General features: G+C 34.3%; 1 protein-coding gene across 4 annotated transcripts in view; it reads left to right on the top strand.

Moving 5' to 3' along the window:
* Cdk14 (cyclin dependent kinase 14) overlaps positions 1-21,243 on the top strand; it is a 767,749-nt gene that overhangs the window by 435,796 nt on the left and 310,710 nt on the right. For all 4 annotated transcript variants that reach the window (XM_071612068.1, XM_071612070.1, XM_071612062.1 and 1 more), the window contains exon 7: positions 15,519-15,581. In XM_071612068.1, coding sequence (XP_071468169.1) covers positions 15,519-15,581 — 63 coding nt within the window. The remainder of the gene's footprint in view (positions 1-15,518; positions 15,582-21,243) is intronic.

Below are 21,243 nucleotides of genomic sequence, written 5' to 3'. Positions count from 1 at the left end.
ACCTTTCTCTTGCCGGTGAATATTCTTAGTTTCTAGAGGTGGAAATATGAAGCCCTTGATTTAAAAGAGATTGAAGCCTTTTGATTTAAACTAGAAAACCACCATGAGCCATTTGAGATACAAATTATTGCGCCAGATCTACATGTGTCAAATGTGTTTTAGTGAAAACAATTGGAAAACTAGATTTGACTCATAGACTTTTTTTTATGAAAGGGGTTCAGAGATGTTTTTGTTTCATATATGGAGAACTAGCTATTTCGTGTAATACTGTGATTACATGTTCCAAAGAGGGAGGTTGTCCAGAACCAAATACCAAATATGAACAGATGTAAGCATTGTGGATGATTGAACCGTACAGGCAGTGTCGGATAGAATGCTGAACCATGAGGAGAAATTAAAGAAATGAAAAGGCAACAGACTGGTTTTCATTGAGTGCTCTCTTATGAACTTCTTATTTTCTTTAATTGGTAAGCAAAAGCTATTAACTCCTTCTGTCCTTTCCCCTAATGACTTTTCCACATCTAATAAAGAATCCTGGTTTCATTCACTCCTTTTGAAATGTGTGTTCGCTATCATTTTGGGTACTGAAATCTTGTCTTTTTTATATATATATACATATTTATTTTTTAGTTGTAGTTGGACACAATACCTTTATTTTATTTATTTATTTTCATGTGGTGCTGAGGATCAAACCCAGGGCCTCGCATGTGCTAGGCAAGCGCTCTGCTGAGCCACAACCTCAGCCCAATCTTGTCGTTTTTATTTCTTTCTGTTTATATCATATCTATATTCTCCGTAGTTCAATTTTATTTATTGTTTTTGCCATTCTTATTAGGTACTCAGAATCATAATTCAGTATTTGATTCACATGGTCTAAGATGTCTGATTTTTAACTCGCTATGATTATCCATAATAATCATGCCTGATTATCCATAAAAACAAAGTTATGAGTACATTCCACCAGAGAGCATACTGTTTTGAGAGTACTTTACAAACCTCTGTGGATTTTTAAATTTTAATTATTTTTCTCACTTTATTTTAGAATTTCTAAACTATAAACATTTAATATTATCAGAGGGAAGATAGAATAATAATGAAAAGACAATTTCTTTGGAAAGAAAAGAACATAGTTCTCATGTTATTTCTATACAGAAAAATTGTCATATTTCTTAAGAAAACGAGGTCTTTAAAAACTGTCCACGTTTGAAAGGGTGGGAGAAGCAGGAGAATGATGCATTAAGTGTAATAAAAGCGACAATAATGATCACTTTGGAGAAGCTAGAGAAAAGCTTTGATTAAAGTATAAAAGTTGCAATTTGTAAAAGTATCCAAGATCAGCATGAAGATGATCAATAATTCCAATTACCTACACATTAAGTCTGTTTAGGTCTTTAAGTAATTGGAGAAAAAATCATTAACAAATTCAGCTCGAAGTAAAAAAGTATACATTATTTTATATCAGACAAAATGAAATGGTTAAAACTTCTGCCCAGTGTTCAGAATCAGTAATTTGATAAAAGTATTTCATTAGAATGACTATTCAATCTTATTTACTTTTAAAAATTATTATTGTTTCTATTATTTCTTGAATTTCATGAATATTTCATTAATATCACATAATGTTTTAGTTTAATGTACATTCTTTCCTTTGATAAAAGAATATTCAACCACTCTAGTTTTAAATCATTATTTTGTTGTTATAATTGCTTTTATGCAACTTAGACTTGCAGATTAAACAATCCATTAGTTCTAGCTTTGTTATGAGAAATAGAGGTTTTAACCTTTACCTTTCTACTGCTTCTATTTTTCCCCTGAATATCTAATAAATTTTTTCTTTCACAGTGTTTCCTTCCTTATCTTTGGGATTATCTGTTGATTCCAGAAATACAAACGGGAATTCAGGAATTTTTTTTTTTTGGCTGTTTGTTTTTTCTCATTCTTCCACTTAAAAACAAATAGATCCATCTCTCCCATCTTCCCAAACTCCTAACCCTCTCTATATAGTTGTATTATAATTTCAATTAGATGAGAATTCAATATTTATACTGTTATTTCAATGTAAAGTGTTATTTCTGAGGCATATAGTATACTATGATTACTTTTCCCTCTCTGTTGAATTCTTGATTTCCCTGGAGCTAATAATAATTTCCCCACTTTTTGTTTCTGTTATTAATTCATGGCCTCCCAGAGCCTCTGCTTGGAGCATCTGCTCTGATTTTCTGGTATACCCTCCCTATTTTGTCTCAGTCTAGAGCTCTATTCCCCATCCCTTTTTTGTTTTATTTTTGGCAAACGCAATTTCTAATACCTTCATGTGAAAAGGTGTGACAAATATTTCTGAGACTATCTTTATGGCACTATGCTTGATTGACATTTTGTCTAGATATAGAATTTGGGGTTGGAAACAACTCCATTAGAATTTTAGTGGGATTATTCCATTGCACTCGAGTTTCCATTATTTCTGTTCAGTCTATTTATCTTGATTTTCAGTGTCCTGAAGTTTTATGTAAAAGTAAAAATAGAAACCAAGGCAAAGCTTTAATTTCACTGGGTACTTCTTTTCAATCTGGAATCTCATGTCCTTCTATTCTCGGTTCTTTTTGTCATCATGTAACATCTATATGAAGATGTAATTCACCTAACAGAATTTACACTTATATATATCTGGTTTGAGTACATTTCATTTCCTTAAAAAAGAAGCCCCCAACCCATATCAGTCACTAAAAATTCGCCATCCCACCCTGCCCCTAGTAACCACTAATATACTTTGTTTCTATAGATTTGCCTGAACATGTCATGTAAGTGGAATCACATTGATGTGTGACCTTTTGAGACTGACTTCTTTCCCTTAGCATGATGTTTTTGAAGTTTGTGCTGGAGCATGTATTAGTAACATTCCGTGGCACGGATGCACCATGTTTTGTTTATCTGTTCATGTATTCATGTACATTTGCCTTTTATTTTAATGTTTGACTATTCAGAATAGTGCTGACATGAACATTTGTATATAAGCATTCTTTTAGAGTGATTATTTTTAGTATACCTGGGAGTAGAATTGCTGAATTATCTTATAATCCTAAACTTTTTGAGAGGCCAACTATTTTCCAAAGTGGATATATCATTTTAGATTCTAACCAGCAAGTCGTGGGGGTTCCCATTTTTCCCTATTCTAACCAACACTTGTTATTATCTTTTTTTTTATTATAGTGGATGTTTAGTGGTATTTGATTGCCATTTGATTTGCATTCTTTTGAAGACTAATGAGCATCTTCCCTATTCCAAAGAAACTATCTCAAATTATTGTCTTATGATTTTCTTCCTTCAGCTTCTCTTTTCTCTATTTTTGGATCTTTTGAATATTTGACCTCTGTATTGCTTTTCTAATTGTTTTGTCTTTTATCTTCCATTATCAAATTCTTGTACTTTAGCTCAGCAATGAATGAGGACTATTTCCTCAACTTGGTTTCATAAATTCTATTGAAACATTATGTTTCATATATTCCATTGAATAAATGAAATTCTATTCATGTTCTCTTCTATTTAATATTTAATTTTGTTAATACTGTTGATATCTAAATTATCTTTTCTTGGAATATTCCATTTATAATATCCTTTTTCTTTTTTTTTGAAGTTGCACAATCTTTCATTTTACCAAATATATTAATAGACTGTTTGAAGTTTTTTTATTTTTAATCAGTAAAACTGTTTTTCCCACATTATTTATTTATTTATTTATCTTCACTTTTAGTTTGTTTTGGTCTGTGTCTTTAATATCACATGCCTGGTGTTGAAACAACCTGATGTGGAATTCCAGGTATGTGAGTAACTGATACCATGAATTTCACTGTAGAAACTATCCAAGCCATTTTGTTGAGAAACCCTAGATACCAGTGTTCATCTTCCCTGCAATGCTGTTAAGAGAGTCAAGTCTTTTAGTCCTGCCTGGAGTTTAGCTGTCAGTCTTCTAGAAGCAGCATGGGGTTAGAACCCCACACAGTTCTCCTGTTGCAGAATCTATCCTTGTCCTTAACTAGTTGGGTTTCCCAATTCAGAACACTCTGTGTTTGGGAAGGGTACCTGTCTATATAAGAAAAGCAGGAAAGGGTATCCCTAGGATTTAAACAACCTCTGCAAAGACTTTGAACCTATGTTTTGTGTCTTAGACGTCTATGTGCAGACCCTCAGTTAATTCCTCCATTCTGATCCACCAATTCCTGGGCCTATTGGATGTTCTGTGTATAAATAGGGTTACTTACAGGCTTTCTCTATTGCCAGCAGAGTATTCTGTTTGTTTGTTTTTGCTCTGATGTGATAATCTTGCTACTGACTGTTTCGGAACATCTAAAATTGGTGAGTGTGGATTCAGCAGAGTACAAAGTAGATGCATATGTTCATTTGCCATCTTTATCTTGGAATCTCATCCATTCTTGATAAGTTTAAGTATAAATAAATGCTTAAACTTGCTATTGTGTAAACCACTGTGTAATTATGTAATTTTTTCACATTAATGTTGGTAGACATGTCTTCACATTTATCAATTGTGACAAGGGGAGGGAATGGGGAAATAGCTAATTATTATATTGTTGTCCAATCATCAAAATTTTAGGTACTCAAGGAAGGACTAAAGTAAGTGTGTCTTTATCAGGATATTGTATTTTAATGGAAAGATTTATGCTTATTAATTGGTTGATTAGTCCTTACTTTGGTGTTTGCTATGATTTGTTCATGATGATTATGTGATAATGACACACATATAGATATACATGCATACATTTGATAGTATTACAAAAGCCAGAAGGACATGTTTACCATATAAATTAAAATGTGTGGAAATATATAATGGTTTGATTTTAAAATTCAGCTGTAAAAAATATAGACATTTTTCATTTTCAGTTTTTATTATGTGTATTATTGAAGACCTCATTTTTTGAGAAGAACTTGTGTTCTGAGTTAACATCCAGTGTCAGTGAGTAATTTACTCCTTTCTCATCCAGCCCAGTTATAAATCCTTAACAGCTGCTCATGCTTCATTTCTGTTCCATAATTCAGGATCTAAAACACTAATTTGTCATGGCAGCTATTTAGTAAGTAAAAATTTTCTATTTTGGATTCCCTCCCCTTTTTTTTCTTGAATCTTTGTTTTATAGCTTTGAATTCCAGTTATTAGCTTCTGTTTCAGCCATTGTCAGGGACTTTGGAAGATTAAGTTGGTTTTCTCTCCTTTACTCCCCCTACACTTTTTTTTTCATTACTTGGATCAGAAATTTAGAAGAAGCAAGGAAAGGCAGATACTGCTAATTAAGTTAGAATTTTAGGAAGTATATTGAAGAAAGCTATCTAAATCTGACAAGATAGAATGTCAACAGTGCTTAAGGAAAGTGGTACGTGGAGAATATGATTAGGAGTAGAATATTTATAAGGGGAAAATAAAAGAATAGGATCTTCATTCAAAAAATAAATGAGATGTTAGCTGACTGAAAAACACCATGAATTGAACAGCAAGTTGTAAAGTGTTCAAAGGGAAACCTGATCATTCTTGTCTGTCATTATGGAGTCTGTCTGTATGTGATGAATGGGCGGCTAGTCTCCCTGAGGGCTGGGACAGATTTTTCATTTTGTGTACCTTATAGTACCAACGGCAGTGGGCACTCTATAAATCTTTGCCAATTTGATGTGGATATTTCCACAGAACAGAAACATGGATGTGTGTGTGTGTGTGTGTGTGTGTGTGTGTGTGTGACAGAATATAGAGTCATTTTTCATGGTTTTCATTAAAACACCCTTACACAATGTGGCAGGCACAGAGTTATGGTTACCATGTCATCATTTAAAGGAGGAACATGCTGCCCAGTTTCGAGAACTAATACCAGTAGAATTCCTCCAGCTTTTGGCTCCTCCAGGACCTGTCCCATTGGCAGAATGCACCCTGAATGAGGTCATACCCATGCATCTTGTATGTGGAGACTCTGAAAGGCAAGGGTAAAGACCTGGACATTTTGTACCAGTGCAGGCTGTTTTTGGTGCTAGGTTGGGCAAAGATTTATTAACTAACATCTTAGTTTGACTTCCTTTATCCAGGCTCACTTCCTTCTCTTTCATTTCAGCTAATAAACCTGTTTGATTCCTTTTTCTAATAAACACAGTATTCTAACCTTCAATTGGAGAACTCAACCTCTATCAAAGAGTCATAAAGACTAATTTATCAAGACTGACTTTCAACTGGTATTTTCAGTCATGGCATTAGGAAAGCATTACTTGAATTTATCCAGATAGACTACATGAGGTTTTTATTCTTTCTTTTGAAAAGTTTTTTCACTAACCTTTTCATGGCAAATCACACTAAGTCAAGAGAATAGAAGGATATTTTTAGCTCAGCTCCACTGACTCCATGTTGGCATAAAAGTCTGAAACATATAATGAGGGGCAGTAATAACAAAACAGCCACTGTATCTGCCAAATATGTCAAGTGTCTGACATTGAGGGCTTTCAGAGGACTATTGAGAAGAAACTGCTCTTTTCTCCTCCACCCCACAAAGTGTCTAATTTCATATATATACAGAGCCAGGGATTAACATGTTTTCTTCATTCATGGGTTGTGCAAAGATAGTAGCTAAAAAGAAGAGAATGGTGACTTAATTTTGGGCAAATATATTTATTTTACCACAGATTAATTAGCAATTTGCCTTTTGGTGGTAGCTGTCTAGTGATAATTTGGAATTTCTACTCTACTTTAGCTTTTGTAAGTACTTATTATAAAAGAATTCATGAGATTTTTGTTTCTCCCCATTCTGTGATCTCAGGAGATTTGTTTGTTATTAAAAAAGCTACTTGAAAGAAATTTTTTACAGTTTTTGTGTTCTGTCCAGATTATTTAACTACTAATAAATATCTAGTGCTTCAGAGCATTGTACTCTGTAGGAAATACTTGAATTGAAACAATAGTGTGTGATGATTTTGAGAAACCTAAATTTTGACCCTTTATGCATACTGTATTGAAAACTTTAAAAAATAAAGTTTTATTTACAAAGCAAGATCTTTAACTGAAAGTACTTATACTTCAGGTACACTACAGGAATAGAAGAATAAATGTCCTCTTTAATCCTATACATAATAAAGAGACATTTCATATACTTCATTGATTGTCAGGACTTTCTCTGAAACTTTTGTCATTTTATACTACTGTGTGTTATCTCCAGCCTGGAAGATTTAGGTGAACTCTCTATTTGTAATATAAAATTATTTTTCAAGTTATTTCTCCAACTCAAGAGATTTTTGATTAGTCCATATTGTAGTCTGTATTCTGCAACCTTTATCCCATAAATAATCATGTATTCATGATCATGTTGAAGAACTTCATGGAATTTTGCATTGCAAAATCATGATATTTTGCTTCTAATACATTATTCTGTATTTATTGCCTAGGGAAAAAGCCTCCGCAAATTGTTATCTCTGGGTCAACTGATATGAACAAGGTTGTAGGTGTTTCATTTTACTTAAGAAAAGGATGAATACATTGGCATTTATTTTACTGTCATTTATATTTTCCCCAAGGTCTTCAATATGCTCCTGACTAGTGAATATTTTTATTTATCTTTAAACATTTTACAATTCTTCACTCATTATACGAATTTGAAAAGTGATAAAATTTTTATGCCAGAAAGGTGGTTGAAATATTATCAAATTACATGTTTTAAAATATTTTCCTTTTGATGATATGCTGTGGAATTATAGTTTTTAAAATTAAGAACACCATGTACCTGAAGCTTATTACAGTGTAGTTCATAGAGTTTTCTAGGACACATATTCTGGCCTGACAGTCCCTATGTGGGTATTACTCTTAATCCCTTAGCACCAAGCTTATAAATAAGACTCATATCTACTGTGTAGCCAGCAAAGTTACTCCAGAGTGGTCACCTCCCTGCTCTTTATTTCTTCTCTTTTCCTCTTTAATTCTTGGTTTTTTAGTTCCTTTCCTACATGTTTCTCCCACCTGTAATTTTAGGGTTTTCCATATTTCTAGCAGAGCAGCTCCAGAAAGTCTTTTCAGAGTGAGAGCTATTCCTGTTCCTTTTTCTTGTATCTTAAGTACAAAAAAACTTTGTGTGGCCCATTTTAACCTGTTTTTCTCTTCTTTCTTTCAAATTCTTGAGAAAGTTAGATGATCAGAACATTCCATTCCTTATTCTCTTTGGCTTTTTATTTTTCCTTTTAAAAAAATCAACTAGATCTCAAAATAGCAAGAACATCTTCTCTACATGGCTATTTAATATTGACACTGTTAAAATTTGTTATATGGCTTAGGCTTGTAGATGGCTTGCCCCAGAGCATATAAATGCTGCTGGATAACCCTTTCCTCCACTGTTTCAATAGGGCACATTTTACACATTCTTTTAATGCTGGAATAATGTATGGTTCTGTTTGAATGTCTTTCTAGAAAATTTCCACCAATTTCTTGAAACATCCCCAAATTATACATTGAATTTTTTAGCTTATAAAAAGAAAAATTATTTGTACCTCTTTGAAGTTTATAAAAGCAAAAATAAATTACGTAGACAAAGATAAAGGTAGTTACATTTGGGTTTAAGAATTAGCCCCTATGATGTGAAATGACTTCAGATATAACCATTGGAACATGAGTGTCTGCATTCCTTTTTATCAGAGAAGAATGGCTTGCAACAGTCTTTGCGTTGCAGAACTGTCCAGTCTGTCTCTCTATGATGTCATTGCCAGAAGTCAAATAGTACTTTTTTTTTCTGTTTTGTTTTAATAGAAGAAATTTTTCAGGTTGCTGGTTTTACATGATGGGAATGTGGTTGGAAATCCTTCCTGTTCCAGTCACCAGCCTCAGGCTGCTCATGCATTTTGGATTCAGAAATGACAGCTGGAACCATTTAAGCAGAATTATGGGACAGCCACATATAGGTTTTTTATTCCCCAAAAGGAGAATACATTATATGATTAAAAAGAAATGGATGATTTAATTAGGAGTAGACTGTAGCATTGTAACATTGTGATTGTTACGGAAGAATTTTTATGTAGTGTAAACTGCTTTGTGGGTTAACTCCCCTTTCCCTCTCTAGGGGATATGTATATGGTTTTACTCATAGAATTTCAAATATTTTCTATGTGGCTTAAAACCAAGAAAAAGGCTTTGATATATGTAAAATAGTGCAGGCACAGTGAAATATTGGGGATTAATATATCTTTGATTATGTGATGATGGAGTAGATTGAAAGGCCACATCATCTCCATTGTCATACTGTGTCTTATGATGTAATTTGAAGCACAAATACTTTAGTTGAAATTAGAGTCTCCACTTCAGAGAGAAGAGATAACAATTTTGTACAGGTTTATGAATGTCTTGTCTTTGCTGTTAAAAAAGGTGGGGTTTTTAATGTATTAGCATGAAGCCTGGCTAACATTTGATTGAGTACTTACAAAGTTTTTTTTCATAACTATTGTTTTAAAAATGAGCCCCTCTGATATGTAGTAGTTACAGATTTCCTCTATTAAGTATTCTAAATGACTGTGATTTTGTTTTAAAGGATAGGTTGATTTTCATTATTTCCTTGCTAATGAAAAAGTCTTATGTTTTGGAACTCACAACATTATGATTTCATTAATTATGATTTGGGAGTGAAATGGATGAGTACTTTAAATCTGAACAGGGAAAAATACAATTTCAAAGTCAATTTAAATCTGTGGACTGCCTGTAAGAGCAGTTTGAATCTAACTGCTCAGTAATTTGATGTTTAACTCTTACAACAATGTGGGCTGATTAAAATGGAGATTATACCTAGAGGAAAATGGCTATGATTGCAGCAGAAGAAAGGAGGCTTCCCTTCTGTACGTTCTCTTCAATTCCCTGTAGCAGTTACAATTCCCCAGTGAATTATGACTATAATGAGCTACAGGTGAAATATATTAAAAACTACAATGTTAGTACATTCTTCCCATGTCCATAGCCATCCTTTCAGTGTGGTTTTAGAGTGCAGGTGTGTGTGTGTGTGTGTGTGTGTGTGTGTGTGATGTCATTTGTGTCCCAGACATGGACAATAGTAAGAAAAGTGACCTTAGCCAGTCATAGAACAGTCTGTCTACACTTGCTTTCTCAGTCACACTAAGAGTCATTGTCATTGCTTAAATTTGGGGACCATATGGGACATCATAGAAGAATGGAAAAATTGCACTTTTCTTTCAGAAAATTGGAAATCACTTGGTATGATCTGTTGCCATTAAGACTATCATTTAAAGATTCTCTATAATGGGCCACTTGCCTGGATCAGACTGGGGGATCTAGAGTCAAACTTGGATGTGGACTAGACAACTTCTTAAACAAAGATCAATGAGGCAAGGGAGGGCTCTGTGTTTTTATGCTTCTAATTTGCACATGTTATCAGCTAGCTCTTAACACATTCTAGCTGTCTAAATCGTATGTTTCCACTGAATTTTTTGTTGTATTTGGTTAGCTAAGGTTTGAATGAACTGAACTTCAGTGTTTAAACATAAAATAATCAAGCCCACCTATTAAAAATTAGGTTGGAATTGATTTTATCTTCTGTAATCTTTCTATTTTCTTATGCTTGTGAAACAGAGGTCTTTAAAGTGTTATAAAATCTATACCAAGCTTGAATACACTGACTGTCTTCTCCCCGATAAATGAAAAATTAAGTGAAACAAAAGTAAGGGCTACGGAGGCTCTGCTACCAAACTTCAAAATGAGGGCTTCTGTTGGCTATCTCCACGAGAAGACCTCCTTATTTTTAGCCTAGTTGCTTAAAAATAAGGCTGTGCTATTTTCAACCTAATAATTTGGCAGGGCTTCTGAAGACATCAGAATTAGCTGACAAACAGTGGAACTTCATCCTTAACATTATAGGAAAATGGAAACAAACACATGTGTTCTGAAAGGGATTTATTTGCTCCATGAGAAAAGTCCAATATGAAAGTCAAAGTTATTGCAAAATCAGAATTACTCTGAGGAACTTGATGCCTCTTGAATAGGAGGTTTGACAATTTGAAGGGAAATTACTGGAAAATCCCTGTTCATGAATAATGAGTTAGATAAAATCAAAAGACACATAAGTATGCACTGAAGGGCTAAGCCTACTTTACACTTGACACATACTTCTTTCTGCCGTGGAAATTAGGCACTATTTTGTGTCCAAAAGATTGTTTGGGCTTTATCTAGCTTTCTTATTGGTGGATTTATGTAGAGGGTTATTGCTTCTTTCTTCTGACCCAGGTAAGATTCAGAAAACGTAAGGGATGTGGAGGGGAAAATATGGAAGTCAATGTCACAGTCCAGCTGTTGCCCATCTTTTCCTCCTGCTGGCCTCTTTTTCCTGGTCCTCTTCAAAAGAGGTGTTTTCCATGGTATACATTATTAAAGGTTATCAGGGTATACATAATTTATCTTTGGTGCTTTCTTCCATGTCTTTATGTTTAAGCCACATGGGTACATGCAGCTTATAGCTAGTGTCAGTCATTGTCATTCCCATTCCTGCCTATGATTAAAATTAACCAGGACTATACTGTGTGAAAATGCTTATGAGTAAAAAGACTTTTCAATTCTCCATATTATTTCTATGCCCTGCCCTTTCCGAAGGGAGATTTGTCTTCTGCCTTTGAAATTGATCCAGCCACAAAAAATCAATATGAGGAAACAAATTCTAAATCTTACAAATTATTTTACAATAAACATTTACCCTCCAAGGGATTCTGATTTCAGATCCTCTCCTCAAATTCTCTCCCCCTTAGAAACATTTCTGCACCTTTGTAAATAACCAAATAAATGCTACCCAGTGGGTAATCAACAAGGAGAATATGTGCTCATCTAGGGATTGAGACTTAGAGCTACTGGCTGCACTCCCTCTGTCTTCTGCTTGGTTTGTAAGTGTAGCTACCCTTGATAGCTTCCTTCAAAACCACCCACTCTATGGAATACTGATGTGCTGTTTCTAGGCAGTTGTCAGACACAAACCTGTCAGACACAAGCACTTCTACTGCTTCTAGTGGTATTATGCTGAAGAACAGTGGCAGTGATGGAGTGAATGAGAGGAGTGGTGTGGGTGGATGAGGTGAGGCACAGTGCGGTAAGGGAGGAGGAGGTGTTAGCTCAGAGCCATGGCAGACACTCTTAGGTGTTATCAAGGAGCTAGTCTATCTGTGCATGCTCCTTTTGATATTAGAAACAAGAAATAGTCAGAGATCAAGCCAAATGGATCCAAGATTATCAAGGTATTCCAAGAGAGTGATCTGTTTGTTATATGTTATAGGGGCCTTCTGTTCAGAACTCTTATACCTACAATGACTTTAACACTGAAATGACTAAGGAGTGCCTTCTGGCATGCTTTATTAGGTTTTACATTTCTAGACTACTGCAAATCATAAAGGTCACATAATCCAGTTAACAGAACTAAAGAAAGAAGTTGTCAAGAAAGAAGAGATGTTAGCCAGGCATGGTGGCACATGCCTGAAATACCCATGGCTCAGGAGACAGAGACAGGAGGATCGCAACCTGAAAGCCAGCCTCAGCAACTTAGGGAGACCCTATCTTAAAATTAGAAAGAAAATGGAAAGGGCTGGAGATATGGCTCAGTTGTTAAGCACACTTGGGTTCAATACCTGGTATCAAAGAGAGAGAGAGAGAGAGAGAGAGAGAGAGAGAGAGAGAGAGAGAGAGAGAGAGAGAGAAAGAAGAAGAAGAAGAAAGATGTAATGAAAGTTGTAATTTGGACACATCTAATGCAAAGCCAAATAGAGTACTGTGTATTTCAAGAGAAGGAGGGCATATGTACACATATGAATACACACAGTGAATCTCACCATCGTGTACATCCACTATAAATTAATTTTAAAAAATAACTATGGTAAATGGCAGAAAGATCAATAGAGGGAAGGGAGTAGGGGGTGGGGAAAGGGAAATAAAGATACTGGTGTCAGAATTAGAATAATTCCATGCTTGTATAATTATGTCAAAATGGATTCTACTGTCATGTATAACTAAAAAGAACCAATAAAAAATTAGTGGAAAGAGACAGTTTTTAATGTAGGTAAAGAAGAAATTTGTGACACATGGATATTGGGGTACAAAGTATGGCCTTGTACTGCTTCCTGTCCCTTCTTCTATCTGAATTTCTCGGATTCTTGCTCCTAATCACCCAGAGCAATCTGAGGTTCCTGTTGTGTTTGCTAGATGTGCTTTGAGAGGAGTGCAGGAGCTGAGAAGGGTGAGCGAGATGTCTAGGCATGCAGGTGGGAGAAACATGCACATCAAGGTGAAGTACAGTCCGGAGATTTCTCTGTATAGATTTAACATTTGTTTTATTAAATTGCTATCCTTTTAAATATTTCTCCCTGTTTTTCCTCCTAAACACATCATAGAAAATCATCATCATCATCTATAGTATCTACCAGGTATCAGGAAAAGTTCTCAAAGTATTATGGCTATTTGCTCATTACTTTCCCCCGAAGCCATATGGGGTAGGTGTACTAGGATTATTATCATTCCACAGATGAAGATAGTACTTATATACAGAGGTTATGTAGATCAGGGCTACACAGCTAGTGACAGCCATGTGTGTATATATCTGTTATGTGTGTACACAAGTACACACACACACACACACACACACACACATTTTCATACCCTGAATCTAAAGAAATATGGGTTTTAAAATTTAAAATGTTTGGAAAACTTTTTATCAAAGTTCCAAAGAACTAATTTCTGGAGAAGGTCTCTACTACAATTCATTATGCTAATATCATTGGAAATATACTAAGAACATCATCCCATGTCTAGAGGAGCAGAAATGTTTCCCCATTTGTGTTAATCAACTTTCCATCATTTTTCACAATTCCTGAAAATATCAATTTAAACAAGAAAAGGTGTAATTAGGCTCACAGTTTAGTCCATGGTCCTTTGGCCCTGTCACCTTGGATCTTCAGTGAATCAGACCATCGTGGTAGAAAGCACATAGTGGAACAGAGCTGCTCACCTTATGGCAGCCAGAAATCAGAGAAAGAGAGAGAAAGGAAGAGACTGGGGATAGAATAAACCTTTCAAAGCCATGCCCCCAATGAGCTACTCCCTTCCAGTAGGCCCCACCTCTTAAAATTTCCATCACCTCCCAATAGCACTGCCAGCAGGGATCAAGCAAGCCTTCAACACATAAACTTTGGATGTGGTCCTACAATAGGCAGTTAAGTGTCAGAATGTGTCTACTAGCACTTATTCTATCCTGCTTTATTTGGCTTTGCCTTACATATAGCAGGGGGAACATAATATAGTCTAAAGATTTCAGAAAGGCCTCTAGAAGAATAAGTAAGACATGAGCAGCAAAGGATGAAAGAAGTTTACCAATTGTAGAGCAAAGCCAAATAGAACATTATGCAGCACCGTTCTTAACATAATACGTAGCTCACTGTACTATTTCCTGGTGTGTCCATTCTTTTCCCCTGTACATCTGTTTTATTCCATCATGTCATGGTGACTAAGTATGATGCCTAGAACATAGCAAGGGCTCAAGAAGTAACAGGATAAATGAATGAAGGACAAGTTCTGCTCTGCATCCTCTGTATCCTCAACACTTACCATCGAGCATGCAATAACAACTCAGTAACAAAATTTTAATTGTCTTGGTGGCTACAGCAAGGTTCTTGAATAAAACTCATAATTCCTCAATAAGTCAAGCCTAATAATGAGACACAAATGCTCCTGTCCATTGGCTTTTACAGGATAATTAAATATTTCAATTTATAGTAGCCATAAGAGAATAAAACTTTTAAATTACAACTCTACATACTTTTTTGAAAAATTGTGTGTAGTTCACAATATAAACAGAAAATGAATTAAGAAAAAAATATAATTATTGTCAAGTTGAACTTGCCATATTTAATAGATTAACACCATAAAATGTTATCTGGGGATATTCTTGTTAGTATATATTTGAATATCTTTGCTTTATAATTTTAAATGTATTTCTGTAATTTATAGAGTTTATTTGCTCACATATATTTAGGAGGTGTGGAAACTTTCTTTTTTGTGAATATAGTCATGAAAAATTTAAATAAGTACAGTGATAAATTTTACTAGAGTAATAGATTTAGAATGTTTTTGTCTCATATGAAATAAATAATAATAGCCTGCATTTGTAATTGGAGAATGTGAGTTAATTAAAATTACAATTTGATTAGTTGGCTTTTATTTTTATTATTTTAGTCAAATTTTGGCAATATATATTTAATGAGGAGGAAATTAAATGCTTGACAAATTATGGATATGTATTCCTTTTAATTCATAGACATGTTTAACATAAAACTTAGAGGTAAAGATAATGATTCAATTGTGGTTAAAAATGGGGGTGGGGAGCATACAAGTGGATGCACTAAAAATCCACCCACTTGTCTTGTATTTGCTTTGTTCAGAAGGTAATGGTGACTTTGAAGTAGAAAAATATTGATTCATCATGTTACAGCCAGAGGGATATTAATACATTTTCCCTTTTTCCTTCTAGCACACTGATTTATGTCAGTACATGGACAAGCACCCTGGGGGGCTCCATCCAGATAATGTGAAGGTAGGAAAAGAGATTTCTCAAGCCAACGAGAAATTTTACTGAGCCTAAGTCTAACATCTCTAACCATAATTTAAAGTTAAAATTTTCTGTGTAAAGAAAAGTAATATAGTCATTGCTTCAGTTTAGTTGGTAGAAACTTTTATCATTCAGTATTTTCACTGGAGAATATTTATTTAGATCACATTCTGTTTTTTCTTCATGGAGAAGCATTTGCCAGCAGTGAGTGGGATACACTGGAATCCTATTTTAACACTGTTTTCAGTAGGGGAGTTCAGTATCTCTTAACTAGAACCCCACACATAAGTGACATTTGATTTCAACATAAAGCGTGGTTATGATCCAAAGTGATGTTATGATGTGTTCATAGTATATAAGTTTTCATTCATTTTTTTAAATGGTTCTGTAGATTGAACCCAGGCTTTTATGCATGCTAGCACTCTACCACTGAGCCAAATCCCAGCCCCCTGATTTCTCATTTGTATGTATAAAACAGATAAAAGTTCTACTATCTACTGCTTCTTTTAATTTCCTTTACTAGAAATTTGATGACTCTGTTTCAAAAGAATGAAATTCTGAGATTGGGCCATCTTGAGAAATCATTACAAAATTTCAAGCTTAATACAAGGGACTCTTCTTAGCATATGTTACGGATTAGAGGATTCCAAAACTATATCTGAAGACTTAGCATGCTTATATTTTGTAATTCAAATGGCTTCATTTCTTGATCCTAAGAACCAGTTGAGTATTATGCATGCATTTGAAGTAACATGATTAGTCTCCATTCCTTCCATTTGTTATTTACATCAATCTTTGCAACATAATGTATTTTTTTGTTTTGTGCTTTTTACTTTGCTTTTATACCTATATATGCATAAATGGTATTTTGAGTATTTTTTTCCTTTAGAAAAATAATACCTAGGGCTGTGGCTTAGCGTTAGAGCACTTGCCTAGCAAGTGCGGGCCCTGGGTTCAATTCCCAGCACCACATAAAAATAAATAAAGATTTAAAAAAAAAGAAAAATAATACTTATTATCTTTTTTTCACTTAAAATATACCATGGATAGCTTTTAAAATCAATTTATTATGATGTAACAGTCTTTCAGATAGCTGTACATTATTCCATACTCTGAATAAACCATAATTTTAACAGTTCCTTATTTTGGAATTTTAAAATTATTTACAGAATATTGCTCTTATAAATGATCCTAAATATTAGTATAAAACCATTATGATTTTATTTATCTTGTATAGATACTTAATGATCTTGCTTGTTAAGGCAGAGATACAGTTCCTCTATTCATGAGTTTGACTAGAACTTTTGCCTACAAGACTATAAACCACAGATGGACTATTTTCCTTTACTCTTCCCAGCATTGAATATAGCTGATCATTTTAATTTTTTTCCATTCTGATTAGTAAGACTAAAATGTTCTTTATGTTGGTGTTTGACTCCTGGTGACATAGAGCATCTTTTTATGTTTCCTTACCATTTATAACTCACCTTTTCTATATTGCTTATTCTTATACATTGTCCATTTTCTTACACATTTTCTTACCAGTTTGGTTTTGGTTTTCTTAATAAATCATAGGTGTTTTTAATATTTGTGATTATTAATAACAAAGGCTTTTATGGTGGCAAGTCACACAATTTAAAAACACAGAAACTTGTAGGAAATTGGACAAAACAGTTTTTTTTTAAATAAGTAATTGAATCAATGTGGGACTTATGTCTATCAGTCTATTGATTTTTATATATCCCTCTTTTCTTGAAAGATTTCCTTTATTTATGAATTTATGATTTATTTATTTTTTCATAAAAATCTGGGTTTTATGAAATCTGTTGCCATAGTTTTTTTTAGTAGTTGGGGAAGAAATTTTAGCAGATGAAAATATTTACTTTAATATTTTGCCCAGATTCAAGTCTAACTGTATCAATAACGTGCAATATCCTAAAAGTATCTAACAATATAAAACATGAACATGATTTTATTATTTAACATTTCAAACACTCAAGTTCTCTCATTTATACATTTACATACTTTCTTCTGATTAATTGGGTTCAGAATCAACAGTACAAATGCATTCATACTTCTTTTTACCACTCTCACCTAGAAATCTGTAGAGAGGTATTTACCTTTAGCTCTGGGGAGCCCAAAGGTCTAAGAGCCACATTTGGAATCAGCAGGTATTCTGAAGTACCTTTGACTTTTGGACTCAAATTAGTGATTGGATGGAATTAAAGAGCTGTAGATTTTCACAGAGTCATGATATCACTGGGTTTTATTATCCTAATTTAGTTTTCTCAATACCCCTCTTGTTGTTGTTAGTTGTGGCTAAGTGCTGTAGAGAATTTTGTTGGTGAAACAAAAAAACAAAACTCATTTCACAAAGCATTTTTTGCTCTATACCCTCAAGCCATCATCACTAGTGATAGTTACATTTTTACTGTATATTCTTCTGTTCCATTTTATTTTTTCTCTTCTCCTCTGGGTGGCTGTTTTTCAGTATAGTCTCTCAAACTATAGCAGCTCTTATCCATGTTTCACATGTTTTTCTTTCATCTCATGGCCCTTCATCATATTTCAGATACTTAATATTTACTAGTTATTTCAAGTCCACGTTGCACTGTGGCAATAAAAAAGCTTCAAATACTGTAAGAGATGCTTCCTTTTAGGGTCAGTGAGAAACAATGCTGAACGAGCATAGAAATAATGTTGAAAGAATTAGGTGTGACACCTGCAATGAATCTGGGTATTGGTTACATACAGCAGGAATCATTTCCACTCACAAGTTGTCTAATGCAGTCACAGATTGATGCTGTACTATATATTTTTGCCTCTAAAAGAATATGATGTGATTTACCTTATTGCATATAATTTTGAATAACTGAAAGGCTGCAACATAACATATATTGTATGGGAACCCCTTCCCCCATAGTTAGTAAAATCATGGGTCCATGAGGATTTTCCAAGACAGTTCTGAGTACTTTAATTCTTGGCATGGTTAAGAGTACCAGGAAGCCTCAGTAATCATAGGATATATCATGTATAATGTAATATAATGTAATAATTACATATATTTGATATAGATTCTCTTTTTACTGCACTGAACCAGAATCAAAATTTAAAAACTCTGTAGGTTGGAAAAGTGGGCATTTACTCAGACTAAAGGAGAATCCAGGGATCCTCTCATGACCCACAGAGCCTTCTTGCTCTCTGAAGCCCTGCAAGGCTCAATACCCTCTCCCTCAACCCCTATCACTCTGCAGACTGGAGGATGTGTGTGATTAGATGATCCTGGTCTGTTGCTCTCCCCATAACCCTGTAGCCTGCTGACTTCCATTGCTTCTTACTCGGCCAGCAGGGGAGGGAAAGTAAGTTGACTTTACTTTTTGCAACCTCCATATTAACAATGGTGGTGGGCAAGTGGAAAGGTACCTGGGAGAATGAGAGACATGGTGGTGGGCAGGTGGGAAGGTACCTGGGAGAATGAGAGGGTTTGACCTGGGGTGCTTCAGAAAACAGTATCATGCATCTAGGTAGAATATTGTAAGAGTCTTCTTTGGAGAATCTGATCAGTCTAAGAGAATAGACAAAGAATCCAGACAACTGTACAATAATTATTCTAGCTAAATAAATAAATTCATCAAAGTAGTAGGATATAAAATCAACACCCATGAATCAATGCATTCTAATACACTAGTGATAAGTCCACTAAAAGAGAAATTAGGAAAACTGCCCCATTCACAATAGCCTCAAAAACAAAAACAAAAAAAACCTTGGGAATCAATCTAACCAAAGAGGTGAAAGACCTCTACAATGAAAACTACAGAACTCTAAAGAAAGAAATTAAGGAACACCTCAGAAGATACTGGATACCTTGGATAGGCAGAATATCATCAAAATGACCATACAACTCAAAGAATTATACAGATTTAATGCAATTCCTATTAAAATCCCAGTGAACTAGAAAAAGCAATTATGAAACTCATATGAAAAAATAAGTGACCCTGAATAACCAAAGCAATCCTTAGCAAGAAGAAGAAAGCAGGAGGCATCACAATACCAGAAATTAAACTATACTACAGAGCCACGGTAAGAAACATGGCATGGTGTTGGCACCAAAACCAACACATAGAGCAGTGTTACAGAATAGAAGACATAGAGACAAACACACATAAATGCAGTTATCTGGACAAAGGTGTCACAAGTGTTCATTGGAAAAAAGATAGCCTCTTCAATAAATGGTCCTGGGAATACTGGAAACCCATATGTAGGAAAATGAATTTAAACCCTCTCTCTTACCCTGCACAAAATTTAACTCAATGTAGACCAAAGACCTGTGCTTAATAAAAGAAAAAGCAGGTCCAAATCTTTACCACTTCAGCTTAGGAACTGACTTCCTTAACAGGACTTATAAAGCACAAGAAGTAAGATCAAGAATCAATAAAAGTAAACTTTTTTTAAAAAATAATTAGGAGTACACTCTAAAATAATGAAAACAAAGTATAGCATAGTAAATACATAAACCAGTAGCAGCCTTTTCTCATCACTACAGGATATACTATATATAACTATGTGCTATGCTGTTATACAACTGGCTGTACAATGGGTTTCTTTCTTTGCATCAGCTTCAGCACAACCCCATGACATTGATTGCACTGCCACCTATGCCAGCCACAACATCCCTAGGGGTTGGGAATCCTTCAGCTTCATTATCAAGTTTACTGTAATACAGTAATACTGTAATACAGTGTGCTGATGCCAATAGCAATGTCATGCACCTCGTGTTATTGTATCTCTTCATTGCATCACTTTTTCTTGTGTTTTGGTTTACTCTTGTAGTGAGTTGTTTACTTAGGAGTGCACACACACAGCCTACATGTGGAGCAGACTAAATACACTCTGCGATGTTCACAAGACGATGATATTGACTAACAATGCATTTCTTAGAACATTAGAACATGTCCTTAAGCAATGAGTGACTGCATATTATATATATATATATATATATATATATATATATATATATATATATACACACACACACACACACACATATATATATACACATATATATACACACACACACACATATATACATATATACATGCATGCATGTATATATTTAGGACATGCACATATATATTCAAAACTTATATGTGTGTGTATACACATTTGCAAGTGAGATAAATATTTACAAATAGTGAACCTCAGCAGACCATGTGGGGAAGTTGGCTTGCTCTTGGAGAGGGAAAAAATGCATCAAAACTGGTAACAGAAATTCCCATTTTCAACCGTTAAAATATTGGTTTTGATTCAACAAATACTTTCTTGAGTACCAAACTTCCACTGTTCTACTTAAATCAATTTCTTGAATACAACTGAATCTCTAGCTGATGATTCAGATTTCGTTGTTAAATATTGAACTTCAGTTAAACACTGTTTTATCCTTTTTCCCTGAAAAAAAAAAAAGAATCAATAAGAAGGATAGATTTAAACTAAGAAGTTTCTCCTCAGAGCATACAGAATGGGAGAAAAATCTTTGCCACATGCACCTCAGATAAAGCAGTAGTCTCCAGGATATATGCAGAGCTCAAAAAACTTAATGCCGAAGAAAAAGAAACCCAATCAACAAATAGGCTCAGAAACTGAAAAGACA

The sequence above is a fragment of the Marmota flaviventris genome, chromosome 1 (assembly GCF_047511675.1).
Source record: "Marmota flaviventris isolate mMarFla1 chromosome 1, mMarFla1.hap1, whole genome shotgun sequence".
Taxonomy (NCBI): Eukaryota; Metazoa; Chordata; class Mammalia; order Rodentia; family Sciuridae; genus Marmota; species Marmota flaviventris.
The sequence above is the reverse complement of the archived record's forward strand: the minus strand, read 5'-3'. Positions and strand labels throughout refer to the sequence as shown.